This window comes from Malania oleifera, chromosome 10, assembly GCF_029873635.1.
Source record: "Malania oleifera isolate guangnan ecotype guangnan chromosome 10, ASM2987363v1, whole genome shotgun sequence".
In the NCBI taxonomy this organism is placed as follows: domain Eukaryota; kingdom Viridiplantae; phylum Streptophyta; class Magnoliopsida; order Santalales; family Ximeniaceae; genus Malania; species Malania oleifera.
The window spans coordinates 79,326,758-79,353,422 of record NC_080426.1 but is presented as its reverse complement, the minus strand read 5'-3'; the positions used below and the strand labels follow the sequence as shown (position 1 = coordinate 79,353,422).

Here is a 26,665-nt window from a genome sequence, read left to right as displayed (position 1 = left end):
ATTGACATGATTGAAGGCTTTCTCCATATCCAGTTTGCACATTATTCCCCTCCTTCCCTCCTTCAAATAGGCATCCACCAACTCACTAGCAATAAGGCCAGGATCCATAATCTATCTTCCAACCACAAAAGCATGTTGATACTGACCAATGACTTCCGGCATCATTTTTTTGAACCTCTCAGCTAGTACTTCAACAATGATTTTAAAAATGCTTCCCACCAAGCCAGTGGGGCGAAAAACCTTGACATTAGCAGCCCTAACTTTCTTTAGAACAAGAGTGACAAAAGTGGTATTTATGCAACAGAAAAATTATCTTGATCTATGGAACTCCACGAAAACGTTTAACAAATCATGCTTGAGGAGGCTCCAATTAGCCTAAAAGAAAGCCAAGGAGAAACTGTCCAGTCTAGGCGCTTTATCTCCATTGCAATGTTTAATAGCTTGGAGGACTTATGCTTCTTCAAAGGGTCTCTGAAGCCACCCTACAATTAAATAACTAAGAGATCTAAAATTGATGCCATCTGACTACTACATGCCTCTTCCATTTCTGAGCATCCGAGTTTTTCCATAGTTCACTGTACATTCCAATAACTTTAATTCCCTAACGGTATCCAACTTTCTAATAATACCCACAAGTTTTTTGTGATTGCTTTCCATTTCCTCTATTCACTTTCCTTCAATATCCTCAAACAAATGTAAGGCTCTATCCTCAAACCAAAAAAAATACCTGATTCTTGAAGTGAGCATTGTCTGAGTCCAAGTCATTCAAAGTTTCAAAATTAGGCCTATCAATCAAATCCTCAAAGTTGGGATTGGCACATAAAAGTGGCATAGCCAGTACTAGGGGGCTAGGACAAGGGCTAGTCTTCCAAAATCATTTGGAGAATTAAGGGGGTCTTGCTACAGTATTGTCCCGTCTTGAGTTGTAACTGCCTATGAAGAGAGGTCCTATAGGGGGGAAGCCTTCCCAAAGTGGACTAACTCTTTGGCAGCTTTAGAAGGACCATCATGTAGCTTAAAGGGGGAAAAAGACTTGGGATTGGACTTTGAGTAGTCAAGTAAGATTGCAAGGCTGAAAAGATCCATGTACTCGTAGCTCCAAGGCCTAAGTTAAGGCCTATACCAACATCCTCAAATGAGATGAAGGCTTTGGGACTACCTTTATCAAGCTTATGGAAATTCAAAAGTCACATGCAGCACTGCTCTTCTCCCCCACAACACTCCCAAAGGATCGCAGGCGCTTACTCATCTTCCCCACTACCAATGGGTTGGCTGTCAAGCCACCACTCAATAATAAACTCAAAGGCTTGGCACAATGAGTGGCACAAGGGAAATGATTTGTTGAGAATTGGGTTCAAATCAATTGGGGAGGCCGCCGACTTCTTCTCCACCTGCTAAACGACTGAAGATGTTGAGCCTTTCTTTGTGGGAGAAAAAAAATGGCAGCCCAGCTCAGCTGGCAAGGGGGAGACCTCATCCATCCCTTGGATTCAAACCCCTCCAGAAATGCAAGGGTTCTCCAACCACCACTATTGATCTCCATGAGGGCAAGGTAGTTCCCGAACTTCTTTGAGTTCAGCTTCAAAGTGAGGGTTCTATCCTTGTTCCTTGTTTGACAAAACCAAGAATTTACCTGGGGTAGGGATTCAAAGCCTAGAATTCTTCCCAAGATCCAAGAAACCATCAAAATTCAACCATTTCCAGGAAGATGGAGATCCTTATTGCCATATGGTATTTCGTGATTTTAAGTAAATAAGAACTTCCCCCTTCTAAGACTAGGTTGAATTACTTTCTTTCGACCACCACAGTGCACTTCCCATCCCTCAACATCACGACAACATAGATAGCAAACAGAAGAACCAAGCTAGAGAAGCTTGCAAACCAAAAGAAAGCTTGCTAATATGAAGAAGGAGAAGCTTGCAAACCTGTCACAGAGTCAACTAGTGGGAAGCAAGTGAGCATCAAAAAACCAATAGAAAGGTCGAAGAGGAAGGCCTAGAGCAAGATGAATGATAGCGAAGAGGATTGCTCGAACTAGGGCTTATGGAACGAAGATGACTGCTTGAGCATGAGGGGAGTCGTGGTCGAAAGGGCTAGGTTGAGGTAACAATTGGAGAGGGAGGTCCCAAGTGTGACAAATGACACCAAAGAGGACTGCTCAACCTAGGGTTGCGACAAGAGAGAAGAAGACTGGTTGAGCGAGAGTGGAGTCTAGGTCGAGCAAGAGAGGAGTAGAGGTCAAGTGATAAGGGAGCTGAGGTCGAATGGCTTCTCCAGTTCATGACGAAACACGAGCAAAGAACCACCATTGTTAACGATGAAAAGGAACATGTTGAAGGGAAGCAACGAGGAGAGTCAACAAGGATGTTCAGCTTCGAGCAGCATCATGACCTTTACCAGATCAAGATCAGCTATCCTCTTTTCATTGTATGCTGAAAAGGAGAAGACAATGATTCTAGCACACCGGCATAAGCAAGAGTTGTCGAATGACGAAGAGAAAAATTTGTTGAGGTGGAGGGCCTAAGTAGGAGGAACTTTTGGGGAATATAATAAGAGTACAGTAATAAACAACTTGAAAATAAGTTGGTTATTACCTAGTTGTTGCTACATTAAGAATGAAGAAACTATTGCACTGCCCCTTTGCCTTTGAATTATGGTCCTTCCTTTTGATCTTGTATATCCAATGATTAATACCGCCTCAATAACTGAGTTTCTGAGTAGTTGGAAAAATTAAGAAGTTAACTAGTACATGCTTCCTATAGCAATTTCTTTTGGGAGCTAAGCAAAGAGAGAAACAATAGGTTCCTTTTGAAACAAATCTCACCATGCAAGTGCAGCTAAGAACCATGTCCTTGAACATTTTTCCTAGGGGCTAAAAGGAACATGGGAGTCTCAGCTATTTTATACCAAGAGTTCCCCTAAATATTAGGCTCTTTGTAGCTGCATTCTCTATCATGTTTCTCTCTATTTCTAAAAAATTGCCTCTTATATTCCCATTGTTCTTTTTGGGCATACCTCTGCAAAGCTTATAATATCCCTTTACTATCGAAAATAAAAAAACAAATAAATCCATCTAGGATTTAATGTTAGATATCCAAGGAAAAAAAAAATTGCTTCGCAAAGATAGAATTCATTCAAGGGTAGCAAGGAGTGCCACCCAAATACAAAAACAAAAAAACAAAAAAAAAAAAAAAAACCAAAATGAAAAGACTCACTGGTGATTCAATGTGTCGAAAAAATAAAGAATTGTACAAGTGGCTACATGTACAAGCACTTAACTAGCTGGCAAGGATGGTGAGCTATCTCTTTTTGACAATTGTGAGTGATGTAACTAATCCTTGAAAGCTCAATGTTTGTTTCCCACCACGTCATCCATAAAAATGGTAAGAAGGATGTAAGTCAAGGATTTTTTTTCTTTCTTTGCTTGAGCAAATGCCTCTTAAGGCCCAGATCTCATTCTCCGCCGTCAAACTTGTAATCAATTACTGGCCAACCAAAAGAGTGGCCAAATTCTAGAGATGTCTAGTCCAAGGACAAGCAAAGAGGATATATTTAATGGATTCACCATTTTCCTCACACAAGAAGTAAAATAAAATAAAATATTTGTCAACTGAAGTCATCCCCCTTTTTTGTTTCTTGCTAATGGTACATATCCACCCCATAGTTGCCTACTTGCCTCCCACACAAAGAAAGCAACCTTGTAAAGACTAGAAATTTTTGTGTCTCGTAGTTGTTTCTTCCAATATTAATGACCACAAGCATCTCTTTCCTAAGTACAACTCTTCTTGTGTTGTCCTTGGTGGTGAGACCTTGGGTTTGTTTTTTATCAAGTACCTTAAGGTCACTATCAATGGTACCCTTCCTATTCTTATCCCACCATGTTATCTTTTCTTTTAACCCCATGAGTTTGGAAGCAAACACATAACTAGTGTAGCCTTCAAATCGGAGAGTGGGACCAACCCAACATAATTTGATCTTAAAAGCCTTCATACTCGAGGAAGCTGGTCCCATTCAATTTTTTAAATAGAAGAGAGATAGGCCCCATTCACTTCTCCCTGTATCTAAGGGTGAGCATAATTCGGGTAAACCCGAATTAACCAAATTAACCGACCAAAATTGGTCAGTTCACTTCGGTTAAGAACACAAGATCGGTCGGTTCGATTATGGTTTTACAAAGTTCAGTAAATTGGTTAATCGATTTGGTTAAGAGGAATGTTAATTCGGTTAACCGAAATAACCGATTTAATAATTAATTAAAATTTAAATATAAATTAGCATATGTTAATTTGTTAATATGTTAATTAGTATTTGGTAAAAAATTTACAATTATATTATGTTTTTATTAATTAATTTCAAATTAATTCAGTTGGGTTCGATTCGGTGAGGCCCCTCTATTCGGTCAGTTCGGTTAATAGTTATCATTAATAGAAAATTTTGTTTAATTCGGTTAATTAACCGGATTTGGTCGAACCGACCATTTGCTCACCCCTACTTGTATCCAACAAGACAAGGAAATATTTAGATTTAGACTTTAGAAGGAGGTTCTGAGAGACTTCAGGAAAGTTTTTTCCCATCTTTTTGAGATTAGGAATCTATAAATCCTCAAGAAAGGATCCCCTCTTCAATTGGACCACGTGTAACCACCAATGAGGGGGAAGCCAATAAGAATTAAGACCATTCACATTTATGAACTCCAAAAATTCCCTCATGTTGGCACTCTCCATATTTCCACCATTTACTTCATAAGGAAACATCACCATGTTAAAGTCCCTTCAAATAACCCAAGGAACCCCACTTGGATCTAACCTCAAAAGCTCCTTCCACAACAATTGTCCGGAGGCCCTATATCAAGCCCACAAACTACCCAAAAAATAAAAAATAATAATAAAAACAAAGCAATGTAAAATTATTGTCCAAATTCCTAAATAAGAAAGAAACAGCCAAGGAACATATTGTGCGATCATATAGTGAAATATTTTGCAAAGATGAAGTAGTAAACTTCATAACCGACCCTCCACTTAAAATGGATATAAATCCGTTAATACAAACCGAATTTGACCCGCTTAAACGGACTCATAATTGATATACACATTAAATGAGTCAAATATGGTTTAAACTTCTTTTATCCACGTTTAAATGAGTCAGTTGGCGGATTTAGGATTTTATCCGATAGATATCCGCCTATCAGCTAACAACTAATCTTTAAATTCATTGATAATCCCATATGTCCATGCTTATTAGGCATCAATTTAACTAGCATAAGCTCTATTGGCCAAGGCCTCGTCCCATACTCCCAACTCTTGCACTATTGTATGCGTCTTTGCGTCTGCCCTATGCTCACATTCAAACTCAAGCCCAAATACTCAATTTTCTCGTGATCAAAACAAAAGCTTCTAAATTCATGTTCTGAAAAATTTTATAAAAAAAATTATAATTTTGTGATTAGTTATTAATTTTTTAATATATTACCAAATTATAATTTTAAAAATAACTTCAGTTATTATGTTACAAAATAACTTGTTCATCAGACGGTAAAAAAATTATATTAGGGATGAGAATGACAAATTATCCGCCATCCACCACAAATTATCCGGTTCGAACCACCATAAATCCGCAATTTAAATGAGTTGGATATGGACTGTAGTATCCTCACCCGATAATCCGCCTAATCCGCCACGAATTATCCAACTCAATCCACTTTGCCGGGTCTAGGTGTACTTATGAGGAACTCAACATCGTGCAACATATAACGGCCAATGTTCATGAGATACAAAAGCAAAGGGAGAAAATGGCAGTTCTTCAGGTTCTAGTAGGTTTGAAAACCAATTTTGAAGCAACCCGGTCTCAAATACATGGTAATGCAGAGTTGCCATCATTAGCAGATGTTTATCCTCATGTCCTTAATGCTTCCTCAAGTACACATGCCCCTGCCCTTGCAACTAGGTCTGAGAGTACAGCCTTTGCCATGCAGCGTGATCCTGGTTTTCAACCAAGTAGCCGCAAAAATTATGGAGGTGATTCAAGTGGCCATGGTAAAAGAGATGGACAAGGTAGAGGCACTCCTCGCAAAGCACTCATTGTGGATGAGGAGGTCGTACTATTGAGCAATGTTGGATCTCCATACTAAACCTTCTCGTGTTGCCAATGCAGCCACCAAAAACTCCATACTTTTGGGGCCAAGTGGGGAGCAACATACCATGTTTATGCCAAAGGAAGAGTATTCCAAATTCAGCAGTATCAAGTGTCCCAAAAAGCTTCTCTTCCCATTGAATCCCACCCTACGGCTTGCCTATCATCCAGTACTTCTCATCCTAGCCCTTGAGTTATAGATTCCACAGGCATTTATCATATCACCGGTGTATCTGATTTCTTCTCTACTCTCCAATACCTTGATAACTTACCTTGTGTTATTCTTGCTGACAGATCCTCGCTATCGTTAACGGAATTGGGAGTGTAAATCCCACTTCCTCTATTACTCTTCCTTCGATTTTGTATATTCCCAAATTTCCTTTCAATCTTATATTAGTTAGCAAGATTAACAAAATCCATGACTTGTTCAATAACAATCTTCCTTGTTTCTGTGATCATTCAGCTTTTGAAGACAAGGAAGACAATTAGTGGAGGGCGTGAAGCAAGTGGACTTTATCACTTTAAGTTGTTATCTCCTTCTCAGCCTGCACTGCTCTCTCCAAATCTGTTGTTGCCTTGGTCATCCTTTGTTGGAAAAGTTGAAACTACAAGTTCTTGATTTGAATCCTATGCATAGTCTTGATTGTGAGTTTTGTCAGTTGGGAAAGCATCATCATGCCCTTTTTGCTTCCCGAGTCAATAAACGGGCAACAAGCCCTTTTATGTTAGTCCATTATGATGTTTGGGGTCCTAGTCAAGTTTTGTCCAAGTCGGGTTTGTGATACTTTGTAACCTTTGTGGATATGATTATTCAACAATGACTTGCCTATATTTAATAAACGATTGTTATGAATTATTTCCATATATATTGTGCCTTTTATCTGAAATAAACACTCAATTTGGTTTGCCAATTCAAATATCTTGGAGTAATAATGCTAAAGAATCTTTCAATACTCAATTCACTACTTATAGGACTCAACTTGGCATTGTTTATCAATCATCTTGTGCCCACACTCCTCAACAAAATGGGGTTGCAAAGAGGAAAAATAGACATATCCTTAAAGTCACTCGCACCTTACTTTATCATATGCATGTATCTTAAGTGTTTTGGGGTGATGCTATTCTTATTGCTTGCTATATTATCAATAGGATGTCATCCTCTAAAGTGGTCAAATTCCCTACTTTATTCTCTCTACCTCCTAATATATTCGGGTGTGTGTCCTTTGTTCATCAACTAACTCCCAGGGTGGATAATGGATCTTCACGCTATAAAATGTGTCCTTTTGGTCTACTCGTCCTATTCTACATCGTTTTTTTTTTTTTTTTTTGGGATAAAGTTACCTTCTTTGAGCCTACAACATACAACTCTCAATCCCTAAGTACTTTTGATCTCAATGCTCTGCCTAATCTTCTAGATTCTAGTTTTTTGTCCCTACCTAGTCATCCACCTACGTCTCCATCTATTTTAAGTCCTTCTCATCATCTAGATCATCATAATATGTAAGCGTAAGCACGATGCGGCTCCAAGGAAAAGAGTCCCCTCTAGCTTCTACTACCATGCCTTTAGTTCCCTCATTTGATGATCATATTTCCCACTTGATCCTCCCATTGCTGTCTAGAAAGGTGAACACACATGTACACAACATCACATCACCTACTTTGTTTCCTATCTTTACCACTCTATCATCTATTTCCCTTCCTAACTCTATTTTTGAAACCTTAGCGCCTACTTTGGATGGAGGAATGAAATGGTTGAAGAGATAGGTGCATTACAAGGCAGTGATACTTGGGAATTGGTATCACTTCCTCCTGACAAATCTGCGGTTGGTTATCCTCGGTATATATTGTGAAAGTCAACCTTGTTGGTTCTATGGCTCGTCTTAAGGCACGTCTTGTTGCTAAGGGATATGCTCAAGTGTAAGGTTTGGACTATTCAAATACTTTTTCCCCAAATGCTAAACTTACCTTAGTACGTCCGTTAATATCCTTGGCCACCACTTGTCATTGGCTTATGCATCAATTAGATGTAAAGAATGCCTTCATGCATGGTGATCTTAAGGAAGAGGTTTCTCCTTTTATCAATGAAAACTCTCCTTTTGCTATCAGAAAAATCTTAAGGAGATCTATATGGAGCAACCACCTAAGTTTGTTGCTCAGGAAGAGTCAGGCTAAGTGTGTGGCCTCCAGAAGGCATTATATGGTTCAAAACAGTCTCCCAGAGCATGTTTTTGTCAATTCAATTTTGTAGTACTTAGTTTGGCCATCAACGGTGTGTTATGGATCACTTTGTGTTTTATTATTATACTTCATTAGGTAGGATTCTTCTTATTGTGTACGTGGATGATATTGTAATTACAAGTGATGATGATCAAGGTATTCGGAGTCTAAAAAATTTTCTATAGACTAAGTCTAAAACCAAATATTTGGGACCATTAAAATACTCCTTGGTTATAGAAATATCCAAATCTCTATGGGAGCTGTTTTGTCATAGAGGAAGTGTATGTTCTTGATCCTTTGCATGAGATTGGGCTGTTGGGATCCAAACCAATTGATACACCCATGGATCCTAACAAGAAGTCAGTGTCAGATATGGTTGGTTTGTTACCTAATCCAAGATGATACAGAGACATGTTGGAAAGTTGACTTATCTAACAGTCACTCGGCCATATATCTGTGATAACCATACCCTTTAGGCCCCAATAAATTTAAACTACTTTGATAAATTAGCATGACTTGCTTTGTTTTTCAATAAATAAGTCCATACTAGCCATGTTATTCATTTATTTGAGTTGTGTTAACTGATACTAGAAATTCCTTTGGACTTTTAAGTGGTAAGAGGGGCTTAGATGAAAGCAAATTATCCCTCAAGCTAAAACATAAATAGCATAAGAGTTGGGACAGAGAGAGAGAGAAGAAAAAAAAGATGGAGCATGCTGAAACAAGGAGTTACACCTGGGAACACTACAAACCAGCAGCCGCCACCTGGCAGTTCTGAAAAACCAGCAGCAGACACCTAGGGCACAGCTGTCAGCACTGCAGGACCCCTGTTGCCACCAGCTGCTATGGTCATGCCCATGGTTTTAAATAAAGGCCGCGACCGTTACGTAACGCCGTTACGTAAAGGTTTTTTGGGTTACCGATACCGTTACACACCGCGAAATCGGTGGGAAGAAAAATCACGGCCGTAGAGGCCGTTACGGACCGTGACCGATACGTAAAGGCCGCTACGGCCATTATGTAACCGCTACAGGACTGTTACACCAAAAAAATATTTTATTTTTTACTTTTTCTTATCACTTTTTCTCTCTCTTTCATATATCATTCTCAATATACCAAGTCGCAAGAGGGGGAAAAGAATATAATGAGGATGACAATGATGCAAAATTTACTATTTCTTTAAATACTCACAATAGATGCATTAATTAACAACTTCAAAATACTAACTTGTTAGGAAATTTTTTTTTTTTAATAATATTAGTAATGTGATATTTATGTTCTTTATTTTTCAACTTCAACCTTCATTCTTTTCTAGCTATTTTATATTTATATTATTTGTATGTCTTATGTGTCTAATAGATTAATGAAGTGTATAATGTATTTTATTTTATTAATTCATTTAGCACACATAAGAATTTATCACACATAAGAACAATGAGAAGTATAAATATGCACACACATGTAATTTTCTATCAATGATGGTTTAAAATAAATGTAAATTTGTTGCCCTTACCAAATAACTTAGTTACTCGAACTAAAGGGTCCAAAATACACTAAAACCCTTTCTAAGAATGGCTAAAAGTTAAAACATGCAAGTACGCTAATATGCACAAGGTTGTGCGTGCTTCAAAAAAATTGACGGCCGTTACACCCGCTTCCCATTATGTAACATCCGCTACTCCTGCTTCCCGTTACACCCGTTACCGTTACATTACGCTACCCGCTACCGCGATTTAAAACCATGGTCATGCCATGTGTCCACCTGCTGTCTTGACTTTTCCAGCCTGCAGTACAGCCTGAACATAGAAAAGAAAACCCCAAAACTCTTGCTGAAAACCCTAGCTCTAGAGAGAGAGAGAGAGAGAGGGAAAGATAACTCTGCAGAAAATCAGGGAAATTCCGAGAAAATCAAGAGAAAATACCAGAAATTCAGAGGGGAACTTGGACTAAGTTGAAGAAGCTGAAAATCAAGGTAGGTGTTCTTAATTTTCAATTATTCACCTATGGATTTTGGGTATTTAAAGGAAACAAGGGTCGAAACTTGTATAAAAATTGAATCCTAATAAGGAAGATTTAAGTTTGTCACTAATTACTTGATATCGCTACATAATACATGTATGTTTCTTTGGTTATCATAGTTGCATATCTAGTTTAGTTCAGAAATTTTTATGAGATAGATATTCCTCTAAAGTATGATGGTTTTACTTGCCATGGCAAAGCTTGTGTATGCATATATTGAATTGTTATTGCGTGAAATAGACGGCACCATGTGTTGTTGGGGCCATGATATTGAGGAATTTGAGCAAGTAGGGATTGTGTCTCCCTTGGGTGAAAGGCCCTAAACCTTCGGAAAGTATTTCCGTGTTAAACGGTGGTTGGTCAAGCTGGAATTTGGCACTTGTTGGTATTTCCGTGTTAAGCAGTGGTTGGCCAAGCTAGAATTTGGCACTCGTTAGTATTTCCACGTTAAGCGCTGGTTGGCCAAGCTGGAATTTGGCACTTGTTTAAGATAAAATGTGCACTTAGTTGGGGCAGCACTGCTATGTTGGGAAAAAAAAATGTGTAAATGCATGCTATTTAAATGTTTTGCATTGGTCACTTTAAATGAACAGATTGCTTTGAATAAAGATTGTGTTCATGCACCTTACGATCATGCAAACATGTTAGAAATCATGTGTTATCCTTATTCGAATAAGAGGAAGTTAAGAATGTCTACTAAGCTTGTGGTTGCTCACCCTATTCCTTAATAATTTCGGGTTCACACTAAAGGAGAGCTCCACTTGTTAGGTTCTCCAAGATACTACCATTTTGACATGTATTACAGGTTGGCAGGAAGGCAATGAGGAGACTAAGCGGGTTCAGTTTTGGGCCGTTATGTATGTAGACTAGGGAGTGAGAAAAATGTTGTATGAAAAGTACAACCCAATGTAAAGAGCTTGTTACTAAAGAAAAAACATTTTTGGTTGCTTATGGAATATATATATATATGTTTTGTGTTTTCAGCAAATGTTCACTCTTATTTGGCTTTTAACTTGGTTCCAAATAATGATCTGTAAAACAAATTCTTGCCTAGGCCTAGTGACCCCATTGGATTTTAGATGGAGTCACAGCTGGTAACGTGCCAAAAAACTAGGAATGTGACAATATCTTTGGCAACAAAGTGTCGTGAGTCAATTTCTAGATTCTCTAAGGACAAGTCATTGAGAGTAGTCATTCGCATCTTGAGATATCTCGAAGGTGCACCTTGGAGAGGTCTCATACATTGAGATCAAGGTCACACTTATATTCAAGAATATACTAATGCAAATTGGTCCAAATCACCTTTAGACAAAAGATCCACAACCAAATATTGTATCTTTGCATGTGGTAACTTGGTTTCCTAAAAAAGGAAACTGTTGAATAATTGGGTAAAATAGAAGACCTAAACTCAATGATAGGTCACTCCCTCTATTTATAATATATGTCAAGACAATGGTAATGACCATAATACCCTTACTAACCCACACTTATTGCTAACAAAACTATAACACATAATAATGATACTAAATGACTAAATAACCATTAACACTCCCCCTCAAGCTAGAGCATATATATCATATACTCTTAGCTTGTTACAAATGAATTTCACACGAGCACCTCCCAAGGCTTTAGTGAACAAATCAGCAAGCTGAAACTCAAACTTCACATGAGTGGTTGTAATGAGCTTCACTATAAGTTTCTCCCGAATGAAGTGGCAATCAACTTCAATGTGCTTTGTCTGCTCATGGAAGACCGGGTTGGAGGCAATATGAACAGCAGCTTGATTATCACACATCAACTCCATAGGCTGAGAATGTGGGAAAACCTAGTTCTTTTAACATGTTCAACCAAACAAGTTCACATGTAGTGTGACTTGTTCTTGGGGAATCGAGAAACTAACTCACAACATTTGTCGCTAAGGATATATTGGGTTGAGTGACCGTGAGATAATTCAAATTTCCAACAGGTCTCCAATACCAACCTAGTTTGGGCAATAAATCACCCATATTTGGCACTAACTTACTATTGGGATCCATGGGTGTATCAACAGGCTTGGATCCCAACAACCCCGTCTCACATAAAAGATCAAGAACATACTTCCTCTATGACAAGACAGTTCCCGTTCGAAACCTCAATACTTCTATACCCAAGAAGTACTTCAATGGTCCCAAGTCCTTAGTCTAAAACTTATTCTATAGGAAACTCTTTAGGTCCTAGATGCCTCAATCATCATCACCAATGATCAGAATGTCATCAACGTATACAATAAGCAAAATCCTACCAAATGGCGTATGAAGATAAAATACAAAGTGATCTACTGCACACAGATGGAGGCGTACAACAACACTAAAACGACCAACCCATGCTCTTGAAGATTGTTTTAATCCACACAACGATTTCTTCAGCCGACATATTAAGCCCAACTCCCCTTGAGCAAGAAACCCAGGTGGTTGGTCCATATATACCTCCTCATGAAGATCACCATGTAGAAAAGCATTTTTCACATCTAACTGATGTAAAGACCAATGATAAGTGGTGGCAAAAGAAATGAACAAACATACCAAAACAAGTTTAGCCACCGAAAAGAAATGTGTCTGGATAATCCAAACCATGCACATGAGTATATCCATTAGCAAGAAGGTGGGCCTTCAAATAAGCCATAGAACCATCAGAGTTGACTTTCATACAGTACACCCAGCAACAAGCAACCATAGACTTATCAGGAGGAAGAGGTACCAAATCCCAAGTATCATTATCATGTAGTGCACGCATCTCTTCAACCATTGTCGTCCTCCACCTACAATGGCAGAAATAGATTTTGGAAGAGCTTTAGAAGATAGAGTACTAAAAAAACAATAATAAAAGGGTGACAATAGATCATAACAAACAAAATTAGAGATAGGATATTAAGTACAAGTGCATTTACCTTTTCAAAGAGCTATAGGAGGATCAACATCATGGGAAATAAGATCATCCAACGAGGGAACTAGAGGTACAATAGTAGAAGCTGGAGGAGGCACTTCCCCCTACCTTGTGTATACCTGCAAATTGGGATGATCCAAGCGACGAGAAGGACTCAAACTGGATGAAGATATAGGAGAATCAGGCACAAATAATGAGTTTAGATCTAGAAGGAAAAGCAGAGAAAGGGGCTCATCAAGGTCAACAGAACTCAAGGAATCAGAGTAGTATGGTGTAGACCCAAAAAAGGTGACATTAGCAAAGACAAAGAATCTATGTAAACTAGGACTATAACATCGATATTCCTTTTGACTATAAAAATAGCCCAAAAAAATACATTTGATAGCACGAGGATCTAACTTATCCATTCCTGTAGTTAACTAATGGACAAAGGACACACAATTAAATATACGAGGAGGAAGGGAGAACAAAGGAGCCTTAGTGAAGATAATTGAACATGGAATTTTACCACCAAGGATAGAGGATGGCATTTTATTGATGAGGGAGCAAGCTGCGAACACAGCATCACTCCAAAAAACTTTAGGGACATTCATTTGATACAATAGGGTACAAGTGACTACAAGAATATGTCCGTTTTTTCGCTCTGCAACTCCATTTCGCTATGTTGTGTGGTCACAAGAGAATTGATGGATCATACCAAAGTTAATCATATAAGTATTGAACTGGGTGCTGAAGTACTCCTTAGCATACTACAAAGTATCCAGACTAGCATATCAAATTAAGTCTTTATTCGGGAACAGAAGGCACAAAAGATATGAAACAACTCGAAATGATCTTTCATTAAATATAACCAAGTCATCCTAGAGTAGTCATCAACAAATGTAACAAAGTACTGAAAACCCTATGACACGACTAGGACCCCACATATCGGAATGGACTAGCATGAAAGGACTAACCACCCGTTTGTCGACCTGGAGACACCAGTTGACAAGACTCACACTCAAGATTTGACACAAAACTCAATGTAGGAACTAGTTGTTTCTACTTGTCCAAGGATGGATATCCAAGGCAACAATTGATTTGAAGTCATGTAGCTGCAACTGTGCAAACAATGGATGAAGAAGGCGACTCAAAGTAGAAAAGTCCACAAGCCTCACGTCAAGTGCCAATTGACTTCCTCATCTTCAAATTCTGAATAAGCACAGAATCAGGAAAGAATGTGACAGAACAATTTAGTGACTTTGTAAGCTTACTAATAGACATAAGATTGAAAGGAGATCTAGGAATGTATAAAACAGAAGAAAGAGAGGTGGAAGGAGTAGGATTTACTGTTCCTATCCCCTTAACAGTAATAGTAGACCCATCAAATAGGGTAACTTAAGGTAGATTTTTAGGATACTGGAGATTAGAAAAGAAGTTGGTTGCACCTGTTATATGATCAGTGCAGCAAAATCCATAACCCAAGGACTAGTAGGAAGGATACTAGATGACACACACATTGTAGGATTACCTTTCTGGAGCAATGTCATAAGATGCTTGTTGCAACAATTGATACTGTAGAAACCTTGAATACTCCTCCTCTAATATGGTCATAGTATGTGGTTCACTCAAACAAGTGACTAACGAGGGAACCATACTTTTGGGATTTGCAAACTCCATCCCAACATTCACAAACTCAGACCAACGATCACAAGATTAACTACTAGAACAATCGAAACAACCACAAACAAGGTGACCCACCATGAACAAGTCACAAATAAATCAGTAAAAGGCTGCCACAGCACCAAGAAAGATGCAGCCCCAAGAAAGCAACACACAACACTGGAACAACTAGAGAGGTGACCCACCAAAACTACCATGGACAAATCACCAACAAACTTGCATAACACTGCCACAGCCTCACAAAAAACAGCTTACGACTGTTACTAACACTGAACAACAACTAACGAATTACCAAAAGTGCATGATCACAGATTGGATCTTTGAGCAAAAACACATGCCCAACAGCTTGATATTTTGGAATATGGAAGAAATTAGAACATTGAATCAAAAAAGAAACAGCAAATTCCACTGTTTCAGACCCAATAAACTCAATAACCATTGATAAACAGCTTCACGAAGCATCAAAAAACCATTCCTTGAGCGCCGCACGCAAGCAATTGAAAAAGGTGAGATCTGTGGACAAAAAACATCACGAAAAGCTCCAATAACATGTTAATAGAGGGATTGGATCACTGCTGGATGATTTCAGGTTAAAAACGTGCCTGAACATAGCTTCACGCACCTGCGCGTGGGGTTGGCCCTGGCAGCCTTCGACTGGCGCTTGAGGGCGCATGGGACGCTGCCTGGAGATGGGATTTTAGTGGGGGACAGATCAGCAGTGTCTGTGGGTGACTATTGAGTTGTTTTAGCAAAAATACAGTAGATTTGATGCTCTTGAACTTGCAGTGTCACCTAGAAAATTTCCAGCGACTGGTCTGACTTTCAGCTGCTGTTGGCTGTTTTCTAGGACTACAGTGTTGCTGGAAATTCTTCTAAGATGGTAGACATGCAATGGATTTGGTTTTTAGGCTTCAGTTTTGATGGTGGTGGACTCAGATACCATGTTGAATAATTGGGTAAAATGGAAGACCTAAACTCAAAGATAGGTCAAGTGCAATTGGAATGACCATAATACCCTTACTAACTCACACTTATTACTAACAAAATTTAACACATAATAATAACGCTAAATGACTAAAAAACCATTAACAAAAACAAACCGTAGTGGCTAGGTCAAGTGTTGAGTTAAAGTATAGGGCCATGGCTCACCCTACATGCGAGCTTGTTTGGTTGGAAAACATGTCGGAAGAGTTGGGTTATCTGCATTCTCAATCTTTGGAGTTGACATGTGATAATCAAGCTACTCTTCATATTGCCTCCAACCCAGTCTTCCATAAGTGGATAAAATACATTGAAGTTGATTGTCACTTTGTTTGATTGAAACTTGTGCAGAAGTTCATTACCACTACTTATGTGAAGTCCAATATGCAGCTTGCTTGTTTACCAAAGCTTTGGGGGTTGTTCGTGTTAAATTTAAGTGTAACAAGCTAGGAGCATATGATATCTATGCTCCGGCTTGACAGGGAGTGTTAATGGTTATTTAGTCATTTGTGGGACTTAAGGCTTGGTTTGTTGCTGTTGTTGTTGTAGTGTTATGTTAATAAGTGAGAGTTAGTAACGGTATTATGGTCATGAGAATGTACTTGATGTACATTACAAATAGACGAAGAGACCTATCACTGTGTTAGATCCCTAATTCTAATCCAAATTTCAACACACATGATGATAAGCCTTCCAACACTTCCAGCAGCTCCTACCTAGACACAATTGCACTTTTTATGCCACTGTATGCTGTTCATGAGAAATCCATGAAGAGGTTTCACTTTAATTTCCTGCAAGTAAAACTTACATCGCCATTCCAGTATTTGAGAAAGCATTTCACAATAGCCCTTTTGGATCTGTTGTCTAAACATTCCTTGGAATCAGCCCCATCGTAATTAGCAGAGAGCTCCTGCCTTTAATTTTTCTGTTTGTTTCCTTCAATCCTTCTTATACTGCCCAGGGAGATTTTAATAATATATTTTCCTTCTTCTCTTTGTCCTTTTCAATTTCTTCAATAAGACACATTGCTTGATCCTCAATGCCATCAAGGGACACTCCAATAGTCTTGCTAACCATTTGTGACGAAACTCAGAAACCTTCTCCTTGAACTGTTCTCACTGTCACTAACCAGTTCCTTGATCCGAGGAGAAAAAAAGCCCTATCTGTTTCTTTCCGAAGCTTTGTTGAAGACAGTGGTTTAAAAGTCAGACTATCGTCTCTGTCACTGAATTTCAGTGAGTCATCATATTCAGGCAGTTCCAGGCTGGATTCGCTCCTGGGGAGGGAGGGGCCAGTTGAACTAAGAGGACAAGGGACCGAAGAGGTTGGGCCTTTCTTATTTGAAAACTCACCAAAGGAATCATATTCTTGAGCCTAGAATGGCAGTCTTTGCATCTTAAAAGCACTACTGTCCCCTTCCCTTCAAATAAACTACAGACGAACCATAGTGCTGCAACCAGAGTCCACAACTAATCACCAACCATTATCAAAATAGTCATAATTTCTAGATTGGAAACAAACATATTTCACAAACATGTAGAGTCGTCCACCCAAAATATGTCACAAGGCACTCGGTGAGGTTCCAACGAAGTTGCATGCCAGTGACCCCATTATAGAAACAACATTCATAGGTGATCTTCCATCAATGACGATTTAGCAAACACCTTCTCCACACTTGAGAAAGGTGTGAAAAAACTTTGAGAAATGGCGTTTTTTCCAATAATTTGTCACCATGTTGTTGGATTTATACATGCATATGCTGCAACTATACATCACCAGAAGTCCCTAACACAATTTGCCCACAATTCTCAATCTACTCATGTAGAATCAAAAATATGACTCCTGATTTATCAAGAACAAGCTTCAAGTAAAACAAACCCTCATAAACAACTTACAAATGGCAGCAATTTGGTGTAATTCTTGAAGCCGGTAGTCAAATTTCTAGCCTCTTGCATCAAATTATCGCGCTTGCTAGCAAAATATCATGTCCGCAATTAAAATATCACGCTATATATCAAAATATCATGGAAAAACCCAAAATCTAGCACTTGGAATCAATTTCTCATGAAACTAGAAAATGCAGAAAATGTTCACTCACACACGTGTTGCTGGTGCATCCGGCACGCAAACCGCTGATGGTGACCTTTTGGCAATGAAGTTGGGAGCAAGAGTGGATCAGAAGATGCTAATTGTAGTGGTGGTGATGGTGGTGGTGGCGATATGGACAAATAATCCCAAGAACTTAGGGATTTCTAAGGGGCATTGGTTGGGGGACTTTTCTTCGGTGTGTGGGGCCACACAGCTGGCCAAAAGGTGATGAATTTCGAGGGAGGGATTTTAGAGGATTTCTGTTTTTAATGGTATGGCTGGTGTTGTGAAATGTTGGCTGGAAATTAGGGTTTGAATTCAAAGGGCACAACAGTAATTTGGCAGGAAGTTGCAGGTGTTTTCTTCCTTTTTTCCCCACTGAAATCTGGGACTGGAAATGGAATATTTGTGGATGAGATAAGAGATTCATGGAGAGGGAAGTGATTATAGATAGAATGAACAAATAAGAGAAGATAATTTGCAGCACTTTGAGGACAGAATTAATTGAAGAATGGGGAAATAGAAAGAGATCTGTGAAAAGAAATAGGTTGAATCCAGAATATCAGAAATCAGACACACAAACACACACAGAGATAGTTATGGCAGAGAATTAGAAATAAAAGGGAATAGAAGAAGAATAAGAGGGCAGAATGCTGCGGGGCAGCAGGAGATTAGGGATAGAACAGAGGATCAGGACAGAAAGAAAAAAGAGTTGGATATAGCACTGAGAAGAACAGAAAGAAAACAAAGAGGATGAGAGGAGGAAGAGAAAGAAGTGAGTAGAAGAGTGGGGGGAGGGGGTGGGGATGGAGAATTGAAAATGGAAGAATGGTGTGATCATGGTTGGGCTCTCATACTAAATGATGCAGGACAGCGTCATGGATTTGCAGCCATGAGAGAATGCAGGAGAGATAGAGGCAAAGAAGAAGGAAGGGAATACGAGGGTGAAAAACAAACTTTCACCTCAATTCAAATTCATCAGTAACTACTCCTACATGGCTTTCGCACACTATTTATAAGAAAGCCAATAACACAAGAAATTGCACATATGATATGTACTAAATACTACATGAAATTACAAACACACCCCTAAAACACACAAATATTACAAACAAGCCCCCAAATACACATAATCCTATACTAATTAAACTAAACACAATAAAAATTACTAAACCCAACAATCCCTTGACCCAGTTCTTTTGAATGAGTCTCCAACAAGGGTCTTCCCATGGTCCAGCTTCTTGCCCTACATCATTATCACTTCACCTAAAAACTTAAGCTGTTAAGTTGTGGGCCAACAATATATATCAAGCCTTAACACTCCCCCGCATGTGTACCCCAATACCTCTTGACAACCATAGCTCCAATACCATGTTAGATTACCACATCACCTACAACCTTAAGTTGTAGGTTGTGGGCCAACAATGTACATTAAGCCTTCACAGTTACATAGCGGGAAGCAGATGTAATGACCATAATTTTTTTTTCAAGACAGACAACCTTATGTATATTGGCATATTTGCGTGTTTTCAGCTCTTAGCCCTTCTGTTAAAGATTATTATTGTACTTTGGATTTTCTAGTCTGACTTACTAATATATTGTTTAGTAAGCATAAAAAATTTTACATTGGTGGGTGCTCGAGAACTCAAAAAGGATATAGATGTTATGATCCCTATGGTGAGAGCTATGCCGTTCCTCTCTCATGCAAAACGATTTCTCCTCTCTCTCACTCTCTCTTGTATTTCCATATGGCTTGGAATGTAGCAAGTGATGTCAAAGTTCACGACTCAAATCAAAAGGAAGACCTTCGATTTGAGTTTGGACAGGGGAGAGAGTTTCAGTTTCTATTCGTGCTTGAGAAAAATCCCGCTCGGAATAGATGGATTAAACTTCCAAAACAGGCAGTTTTCTGGTTTGTCAATGGTCTTCCAGATTTTTTTAAGTTGGTTAGGGGTTCTCAAAAGGTCCGAATGGGGAATATGTTGTTTTGGATGTTGATTAAGTGGACTAGGGTGGGGAAGTTTTTGGAGTTAGGTGGAATGGTAAGATGTCCTCTGTGTTTATCCCAGGTGGAGTAAAAAGGGTTGGTTGGTTAGCTTTGTGAGCAAGTTTTGTGAATTAGCCAAAGAGTTTGGGTTTCAATCACGAGGCACAAGCATAGATAAGCCTTCATCGTGGAGTCAAGTGGCGATGAAAGGGAAGGCAAGTGAAGGAAAAGGCTGTGAAAGCAAGTTCCAACAAGGAAAGCAGGATGAATGGAGTAGATGATATGAGCATTCAATGTAGGCTGAGCTCAAGTCGAAGATCGCAAGTTCATATTGCTCAGGAAGTAGGACGTGTTGATACTACAACGGCGGCTAGGGTTTTGGATGATAGTGCAGCACCAGTTGAGGTAGCTAAGGTTACGGTAGGGAAAGAGTAAGATAAAAAAATCTGGGTTGGGCTGATTGATTATTGTATTATGCCTAAGCAAGTTCATGGAAAAAGGAGGGGCCTCATTTTTTATATAAAATAGGCTTAACAATTGAACAGACCCATAATTTGCAGGGCTTTATTTGGATGACCAGTATAAGGGAAAGGACAATTGGGCCATCCAAAAAGGGTAGGCCCAGGATTTTCAGAGCCTTATTTTGGATAGCCAGCCTAAGGGATAGGAGGGTTGGGCCAATCATAATGGACAGGCCCAAGATGCCCAATTTTCAAGCCCCAATACACAGGTGGAGAATATAGGGAAGAAGGATTGACACCCATCTGTAAACGAAGGCCAAAATCTCTCTCCAGTTCCCCAAGATTCAAATGGAACAGATCATATCATCAAGCAATTACAGGGAATCGACAGCTCAATTTCAGAAAAGTTTCTTGATGACAATAAGGAAATAACTTAAAGTGTTAAAAGTGGTTGAAGATTCTGGTTTTGCAGAGGGGCAAGAGGATGCTACAGCAAAGGTTTTGCAAAGGTAATGGTGTTTTGGGAAGGTTATCTAATGCCTCAGATATTGAGGCAAAGGGATCTAAGGGTCCCAAAATTTATACTCGTCAGAAGTTTGAACAGATGAGTACAGGAATGAAAAATTTGTTTGAGGAAAAGAGAAAGCACTCTGCTGAGGTTGGGCCAAAGATTTCAAAGAGGAATTTAGAAGGAGAGTTAAGTATTTTGGAAGACATAAATGCTAAGAAAAAGATGGGAAATTCTTGTGATGCAATTACCAAAGGAAAGGAGGTAATGAATTGTGCATATTTATTAGACAATGAAGGCAATGGTCTACGTGAGTTTGATTGTAGTGGGGGTTTATCGTTGGATAAAATTAGGGAACAAAGTGGATATATTTCTGATTCCAGTGATGTTTGAGGGGATTTATCATTTGTACATCCATCCCCTTTGGAAGGATTGGAAGGGTTCTCTAATTTGAAATGATGATTTAGTTCATGAGACGCAGAGGATGGTATTTTACCAACACCAGTGGAGGAGATTTCAAGGAAGGATTTAGAAGTTCAAGATCTCATGGATAAATTGGAATTAAAGTTTTGTGATTTTGGGGGAAATGAAGTGCATTTTGATGGGTGTAAAAATGGAGCTAAAAAGGGTCTCAGGGAGTTCACTAACTTTTAGTGTTCAATGAATTACGAAGGAAAAGGATTGAAGAGGGGGTTCCTTGTTTAATTATTAATTTCTATTTTTAGTATTTTTTTTTCATTTCATTTCATTTTATTTTATTTTACTTTTATGGGGTGGACTTCTTGTCCTCTTTCATTGTAATTTCTCTTTCTCTATCTAATATACCTTCTTCTATTATCAAAAAAAAATTAAACTGTTATGATCCCAACACTAGGGGGAAATATGTTACTGCTGATGTCGCCTTTTTTTAGGGGACACCTTATTTTTCAGTGTTGGGTCCTCCTTGGATGAATCTATGTTGATTCCATCAACAATTTATGGTCCTCCCTCTTGTAATAGATGTAATTTGTGATAATCTAGCTGCCATTATATTGCTAGCAATCCAATCTGTCATGAGAGGACAAAGCACATAGAAGTTGATTGTCTTCTGTGAGAGATGATGTGTTGAAGAAGGATGCAAGGACTCCGTTATCTATCGATCAAATAGGCAATGTTTTTACGAAGACCGCGTTTAAGCCCGCCCGGTGAAATATTTGTTTCAAGCTGTGTTTTGGTGATATTTATACACCTCTAACTTAAAGGGGAATGTTAGAAGAGAACATGTCATTTTAATAATTAGGTTATGTTGATGGGGGTATTTTTCTCCTTAAGAATTTATTAATAACATAAACGAGGGCAGGCCTAGAGTTGTATGTAGACTCTAGGAAACTGCAACTTAGTTCTTTCCTCTTTTTTTCTCTTCTTCTCCTCTTCTCTTCTCTCCGTCTCTTCTTCTCTCCTCCATCTCTAACTTTACAACATTTACTTTTCAGTTATCATATGTGTAATAAAAATAATTAGTGAAACAAAATAATTATACACCCCATTAATCTATTAAGCACATAAAATATAAAATAAATTAAAAAAATTCTATTATTGTAATAGTTAAATAAATAAAAACATAATAAAGTTAGACTAATAAGTTATGTTGTATAACCTCGTATTTAAAATTAAAATATTATAATTATAAAGTTGAACACATAAAAAAACTAGAAAAGAAAAAGAAGGTTAGAAGCAAACAATATATATATATATATATATATCAACTTACTAATATTATCTAAATCAATATTCTTTTAACAAAACAATATTCATATCAAATTGTTATTTAATGCACATCTTGTGAATATTACAAAATGTAAATAATTTAGAATCATTATCATCCTTATCACAATCTTCATCCCCCACCCCTTCATATAGCGCTTATTGAGAATGTTATGAAGTGGGAAAAAAATGAGAAAAAAGACGAAAAAAATAACAAAATTAAAAACATATATTTTTGCTATAACAGATGCGTAATAGTTACGTAACGGTTGTAGCTACAGTAACATAATGGTAGCAGCCTGTAACAACCACTAAGGCTGTGATTTTCATTCCCACTGTTTTAGCGGGATGTAACAGACATTGGGGACCCAAGAATCAATTATGTGACATCCATGATCCCATAAACATATCCACAGAATCAAGTTTTACGTACTTTCTCATTAATAAGAATTCTGAATCACCCATCTACCACAAGCTCCACCTCCACACATAACTTTAGCCCATATCAAGCTTATGAGCCACAACTAATATTGACCAACTTTCTCACCAAGTGTCATCGTAACCTAAATCTCCACTCTTAAGTCTTCCCAAATCCCAAAAGCAGACCCTATACGCACCCATCATCTCAAATTTATCTTCAATTATGATACTTGCATGAGAAAAAAGTATCTATGACAGTTCCTAGCATCTTAATACTAACTCTACATCTACCTTTTCCTCCTATCGACCAAAATTGATATTCCTACACCAATCCAAATAGTTTCACTTTTCTAAGTCAGCTGTCAAATAAAAATCACTTTAAAACAGCTTGAGAACCCAGAATGCGAACAACTTGACAAACTTCAATTGAAGCATAAAATTTGGGTGAGCTCAAATTTCAATTTCAAACATGATCAAAAAATTAGGCACCTAATTAAAATACAAAAATTCGAACACTATTGATTACGTTAAATCTAACATATGAAACTATGGATTTAGTTTTTTTTTTTTTTCAGCAAGATTTTAGAACATGGATTCATAACGTGTCAAGAAGAATATTTGAATGCAATCATACTGATGATGATTCTAAAAAATATGCTGCTAGAATAATGGGAAAAGGAGGAAAACAGCATAAAAATAACAATATGCACCATAAACATATAAATAAAGTAATGAACAATCCAAAATAAAAGCAGTTTATGGATGAATTGATTAAGTATAACAACTGAGCTCCAAATACTGCATGATGCATATTTTAAAATAAAATTACCTCTCACTGGTCCTAAAAATAGCCCCTGCATTCTCCAACAATATCTTGAGCAACTCTAAAGCCACAATTTTTCCGCGCATCAACTGTGGATCAGCCAGGGCATCTTTTGGCGGGGTCTTCATTGAGAGCTTACAAAGCGCTCGAAAAACCAAAAATGCATCTCTTCTCAGCTTATTCCCTATCTGAACTTCCAAGTCATCATCTCTCTCGGCCTCTCCATCTGCTAACTCCCCCTTCCTCCCTTCCAATGCTGTCTTGTACATGCTAATCTCCCAGTACTTCGCATCCAACATATCCTTATCCGTTGAATCAAGCAAATCCGCTGGGTTTGTAGTCTCAACTGTTGTGGTCTCAAACGCCCCATCATGCCCTCCCATTGACACTTTCCCCGGAGTTGTGGGGTTCAGCACCACATCAATGTCTTGCATAATCTTCGTAATAAACCCTTGAACGAACTGGGTCATGCCTGCATCCTCGTCAGCCTTCTCAGCAGGCTCCATCAATTCTGCCACCACAATAGGCTGAACGGGAACAGTCGAAGAGTCAGCCTCCATTCTCCGAAACACAATCACCAACATTTGAATCAATGACGCCTTTGCTGTTGTCTGATTGACAACATTCTTGCTCCCCAAATATATATCATAACAAGTCCTCACTATCTGTAACAAGCAATCCCCATGTATTCTCAGTGAAATCGACGTCACCGCCGACAGCAATGTCTTGAGCACCAACAATTCAACACTATCATCACCCAAATCATGGCACTTGCACACCGCTTCGATCAGCCGAGACAGTAGCTTCGCCTCCGGCCCGCCACTGGAGTCTGCTTCGCCGCGAACATACCCATGGGCTATGAGCTTCTGAATGCAATCGAGCGCGGGATCGGCAATCTTGAGGAATCCCGATCCACAGGCGCCAATCAGAGGGCTCAGAATGGAATCGGACTCAGCGAGCGAGTACTCAATGGGACCGCCGTCGTGCAAAACACCCGGCATCGAGGTCTCGGGCTCAGATTCATCGGGGGACTGTGGAAACTTCTCAGGAGAAGTGATTCTTTCTAGAACGGCTTTGCATTCGTGGACAAGCTTAGAGTGCTTGCGCCAAGAGCCGCTTTTGATAATCTTCTCCAAGGCCGGGACTAGGACGAGGCTGAGACGGGAATCGGCTTCCGAAGAAGCCATTCCCGATGGGAGCGAGCAGAGGGTTCAGATCCGAAATTTCGAGGAGAATAAGAGAGCTTTTGGTCCTTTCAGTAGTCCAGACCAGTTCGTGAGCTTGTCTGGTGCTGGAAATGGCGAGAAATTGAATCAGGAGATCGCCATGGTCGCTCTGGTCGTCATCAACTCGCAACTCAGTAAGCGAGAGAGAGAGAGAGAGAGAGAGAGATGTAGGGAAGAGGGAGAGAGGAGTTTAGATCGCGTTTGAGCGTTCTGTTGATGAAAATGGTGTTTACTGTTTAGTGTGTAATTTGCTTGGCCTGTCCAAATACCCTTCTCCTATGTTTGCACAAATACCTGCATTTTGAATTTGCATTACATTTAAATAGAATGTATACAAAATTATATTCAAATTCATTCCAACCTAAATTTATTGTTTAAAATTTATACTTTGAAATTCATACTTCTCTTCCATTTATATAACTAAGAATTCAAAGCTAAAGTTTACATGATTCATCAGACTAAAAAGAAAAATTCTTGCTCGGAAAGTATAAATATCAAATCTTAAATTTAAATTTAGATAAATTTAAATAAAATATAATATAAAACTATGTAAATTAAAATTTAAGACTTTTTTCTCTAAATATAGTGTCATTATTTTTTTCAAAAAAGAAGTATACAATTTTTAATGACTCAACAATAAAGACAAACATCTTTAAAATAAATATTTTTTCAATGACTCAACCAAAAAAAGTCGTACCAATTGCCAATGCTAGAATAATTAAGAATGACATTTTTTGAGGAACTTGGAGAGCTATAGACACAATAGCTTGATGAGTCTGAATTATCTGAATTCAATTGAGCATTTTAGCCCTTAAGGCTTTTGGATTTTGATTTCTTTGAAGAACATGATGATAAAACTTCGTTTTCCAAAACTATCTTCTTGCTTGAAAGAATCTCCTTCACTTTGTCTTTTGATCAACTTGATGCTGGATAATCTTGAAAAACAAGCAAACTTTGACCACAGCTTTGAGCAAGCCAAGCCCTAACTTTGCCTTCAGGGATGGTGAACTTGTCCCACCAATGAACTCTAAAAATTTTTTGTAATGTTCTTGAATGACATAAGGAACTGATCTTAGGGGGGGGAACTATGCTATAGTCCCTGCAGAAAATCCAAGTTAACATGAAATGAGAACAAAAAAGTAGTAATTTTGAAGATCGATATGAGAATGCTTGAGGAGCATGAATTTTTTTTTGAAATAACTCAAAATCATTTTGAATGGCCTCGGGGAAAATACTTATTTTGGGCCGAAGTGTAGAGACCCTGAAATTATAATAATTAAATAATAGAGAGGAAGGAAAATTTTAAAAGGGTCAAAACAGGGTTTGTTGACGAATGCTCTGGTCTCGTCGACGAACTCCCTGTAGAATTCGTGGACGAGTTCAGTATTTCGTCGACGAAGAGATGTCGAGAGGGTGTATTTCAGACCCACTAGTTCATCGACAAGTTCTTTACCTTCGTCGACGAACTGCCTTCTTCAC

At 38.5% G+C, this 26,665-nt stretch overlaps 1 protein-coding gene across 1 annotated transcript in view; it reads right to left on the bottom strand.

Annotated features, from left to right (window-relative positions):
* Positions 1–25,481, bottom strand: part of LOC131165955 (brefeldin A-inhibited guanine nucleotide-exchange protein 2-like) — a 57,258-nt gene extending 31,777 nt beyond the window's left edge. The window contains exon 1 of the mRNA XM_058124142.1: positions 23,967–25,481. Within this exon, the coding sequence (XP_057980125.1) occupies positions 23,967–25,147 (1,181 nt within the window). The 5' untranslated portion in view covers positions 25,148–25,481. The remainder of the gene's footprint in view (positions 1–23,966) is intronic.
* Positions 25,482–26,665: the final 1,184 nt, after the last annotated feature.